General features: G+C 59.8%; 1 protein-coding gene across 1 annotated transcript in view; it reads left to right on the plus strand.

The window, feature by feature from the left end:
- Nucleotides 1–3,896, plus strand: part of LOC105534461 (NUT family member 2D-like) — an 18,086-nt gene that overhangs the window by 5,122 nt on the left and 9,068 nt on the right. The window contains exons 5-7 of the mRNA XM_011973188.1: nucleotides 2,149–2,288; nucleotides 2,731–3,116; nucleotides 3,599–3,715. Coding sequence (XP_011828578.1) covers nucleotides 2,149–2,288; nucleotides 2,731–3,116; nucleotides 3,599–3,715 — 643 coding nt within the window. The remainder of the gene's footprint in view (nucleotides 1–2,148; nucleotides 2,289–2,730; nucleotides 3,117–3,598; nucleotides 3,716–3,896) is intronic.

The following is a 3,896-nucleotide window of genomic DNA, read 5'->3' on the forward strand; positions in this document are numbered from 1 at the left end:
GATGAGCAAACGGGAGCTTGAGCACATCCACCTTGCAACACACTGGCCATTCCCCCAGGGAAGTTCCCTGCCTGGGGTGTAGGTGAAAGGTGACCCCATCTTCATCCCCAACAATCTCACTGCCCCCGCACCCTGGAACTGGTTGCATTTCCCCTTGGAGTGGAGTCCCGGTGCACTGGGGACCCTGATTCTTGGAGTGGAGCTGCCCCAGGTTCACAGGCCTTTGCCATGTCTCCTGTGGGAATGTGGGAAGCTGTACCTGGCTGCTTGCAGTGGGCTTGGACACGGCTCTGCTTTGGTTTTGGACGTGTGCTCCTGCTCCTCATGCTCCGGGACCCTGAGGCTGCGTCCCCAGGGGCTGCCTTACTCCAGAGTTCCCAGGAAGCTGGTTAAATACTCAGTCCTGGGGCCCTGAAACCTGCACTTTAACCCTCGCTCCCAGGTCATTCTGTGTGCACGCTGTCTCAGTCAGCTCAGGCTCTGCCGTAACAAATCCCATAGACTGGGTGCTTTATCAAGACACATTCATGTCTCCCAGTTCCAGAGGCCAGAAGTCCCAGATCAAGGTGACAGCAGATTGGGTGTCTGGTCAGGGCCCTCTTCCTGGTTGGAGAGAGCTGCCTCTGGCTGTGTCCCCTTGTGGCTGAGAGGAAGAGCTCTGGCGTCTCCTCCTGGCCTTATCAGGGCTCCGATTCCATGACTGGGACCCACGCTCATGACCTGCTCTGACCCTGACTGCCTCCAAATACTGACACACTGGCCCTGAGGGCTTCAGCACAGCAATGTTGGGGGCACACATGTTCCACCCATAGTACTGAGTTCACTTCTCAACACTGAGGACCTGAGGGGCAGTCGGAGAGGCCACTTGGTAGCTTGTGTTGATGTTTGATCTTGCAGTCGTGTCCTGGGGCCTGAGGAGCCCACATGGGGGAGAACAGGACAGGGACATGGCAGGACAGGTGTGGGGAGGACAGGGACCAGGTATTGGGACCAGGTGGGCTTGGGATGAATGGTGGGCTTATAGACTGGGACTGACTGCACTGGTTTACAGCCCAGTTCTCCGATCCCTGGCCCGGCGGAAGCCCACCATGAACCTGGAGGAGGGACTGTGGCGGGCCGTGCGGGAATGGCAGCACACAAGCAACTTTGACCGGATGATCTTCTACGAGATGGCAGAAAAGTGAGTCTGGGGTCCTGGGGGCAGGGCCCACATGGCAGGGTGAGAGTGAATGACAGAGGCCCGGTGGCCGTGGTGGCTTCTCAGCGTGGAGCATGAGGAGGATGTGGACAAACACAAGACGCTCTGGGCCCCTGGCTCCCTCAGGAAGCTGCTCCTACCACCTAGAGTGCTCTGGGGTCTCAGTGCTGCCCTATTGGGAAGCAGCCCTGCGTGGCCTGGGGCCTACCCCTGCCTTGACACTGGAGGTCATAGCGGGAGCAGCCAGCATCGCAGCCCAAAGTGGGTCACCTCCAGCTGTGGGGATGGCGAGAAGGGGTGCTAGTGACTATAGACAAGAGTGGGGTGCAGGCTCCTCACAGCAGTGGCCAGAAGTCAGTTTTCTCCCATCCCAGCCTGACCAGGGAGTTGGGTCGGGGAGACCTATGCCCAGGACACCATGAGCCCCATCTCTGGCCTGACTGCCTTTGCTCCTGGGCAGTCCTGTCCATGAAGACAGACAGACAGCAGCCTCAGGGGAAAGGGGCCCTGTCCTCTGGGCTCAGCTTGTGCTTCTTCCTGATCATTGGTCTCCCAGGCCTTGTGGCCCTGGCTTATCTTTGAGGGGTCCACAGTCCCAACCTCAGGACTCCTGCATCTGGGCATCATCCCTGACACCTTCTGCCATCAACCCCACCCCTGGCCAGCTGAAACCTGGAGGAGGGATCCCCTGGGACCCTCCTGGACATCGTGGCCCTGACTTGAGTCAGGAAGCCCCGTTGATGCCATGGGCTGTGCAGGGGCCGGGTGAGGGAGGGTGAGCCCAGAACTCTGGGAGCAGCTCCCTCCTGGGACTGGGGGATGGCACCTAGTGAAGGCCTGGACAGTCCACCGGAGGCACTTCCTCCCATCCCTGCCCTCGGCCGCTGCCTGGTCCTGGGGAAAGGGGGTCTGGACCCTCTCAGCACAGCCTGGGCCTCCTTCACCCCCAGGTTCCTGGAGTTTGAGGCTGAGGAGGAGATGCAGATTCAGAAATCGCAACTGATGAAGGGGCCCCAGTGCCTGCCTCCTCCAGCCCCACCGAGGCTTGAACCTCAAGGACTTCCAGCCCCTGAGGCGGACAAGCAGCCAGGTATGGCTTCCAACATTCCCACAGGAGCCATGGCAAAGGCCAAAGGGGCCAAGGGAGGCCACCGTGCCCACACCACATGCTTCCCTTCAAGAGGGAGATCTTCTCCCTCCAATAGGACAACTTCCAGGAGCATATGTTGGGTATTGACCTGGTCAAGTTTCCTAGCTACTCTCTCCCCTCGCCCATCCAAAACTCCACACATGCTCTGCCCAGGAAGCAGGGATGAGCGAGGAGAGTACACGGCATATTGGTGGCTCCGAACTTCCTCCCAAGCGATGCTGTCTCACATGTGCCCCTCCTGCCTCCTCCGGGGGTGCTGCGGTTCAGGTGGTCCTGACCCACCTGGGACCTACTTCACATCCCCAAGCCCTGCCCTCCCCTGTGTGGTGCAGGCAGGAGGAGTGGCCCTCACCACACCCATCCTCCTCCCTCTCTGCCTCAGTGTACCTTCCCAGCAAGGCCGGCCCTAAGGCCCCGACTGCCTGCCTGCCACCACCCAGGCCCCAGAGGACAGCGGAGACCAAGGCCCGCCTGCCACCACGCAGGCCCCACCGGCGAGCTGAGACCAAGGCCCGCCTGCCAACACCCAGGCCCCAGAGGCCAGCGGAGACCAAGGTCCCCGAGGAGATTCCTCCAGAAGTGGTGCAGGAGTATGTGGATATCATGGAGGAGCTGCTGGGGCCTCCCCTCGGGGCCACAGGGGAGCCCGAGAAACAACGGGAAGAGGGCGAAGTGAAGCAGCCACAGGAAGAGGACTGGACACCCCCAGACCCAGGCCTCCTGAGCTACATTGACAAGCTGTGTTCCCAGAAAGACTTTGTCACCAAGGTGGGCTGGCCTGGAGTGCTGGGGTCTGCAGGATTCCAGGGGGTAGCACTCCCAGGTCCTTAGAATTAAGCTCTGTTCCTTAGTTACTCAGCAGTGCGTGTATTTCCATGGATTTGAGTGTCTGTGGACGTGACTGTGTGTGTCTGTGTGTTGCTGTGTGTTTGTGTCTGTGATTTGTTACCGTGTGTCTTTGTGTGTCTGTGTGGGTGTGAGTGTGGAGTGTGTATGCTTTGTCTGTGTCTTTTCCTGTGCCGTATGTGGGTCTGTTTGTGTGTCTGTGTGTGGTTTGTGTGTCTCTGTCTGTGTGTGCGTATGCTGCCAGGTCTGCGGTCTGTGTCTGTAGCTGGTGGTCGCCATGATATGAGACAGCCCCACGAGGGTGGGGACGAGGCGCTTGCAGCTTTCTGCATCTCTTCTGGGTGTCCTTGGCTCCGGGTTACTCCCTGCCCAGGAAGCTCACGCCTTCTTCCTTCTGTTTCCAGGTGGAGGCCGTCATTCACCCCCGGTTCCTGGAAGAATTGCTTTCCCCAGATCCACAGATGGATTTCTTGGCCCTAAGCCAGGAGCTGGAGCAGGAGGAAGGACTCACCCTTGCCCAGGTACCCCAGGGGCAGGAGGGACCCAGCACACAAGGCCCACCTGATTGTCTAACCCCACCCTGCTGGGGATGCTCGGCTTCTTGGGGAGCCACTCCGGGGTGGGAAGATGCAGGTTCAGAGGGAGTAGGATGGAGAGGAGCCAGGGAGGGGAGTCAGGATGCAAGCTGCAGTGAGGCCCAAC

The sequence above is a fragment of the Mandrillus leucophaeus genome, unplaced genomic scaffold, assembly GCF_000951045.1.
Source record: "Mandrillus leucophaeus isolate KB7577 unplaced genomic scaffold, Mleu.le_1.0 Scaffold1351, whole genome shotgun sequence".
NCBI classification, from domain to species: Eukaryota; Metazoa; Chordata; class Mammalia; order Primates; family Cercopithecidae; genus Mandrillus; species Mandrillus leucophaeus.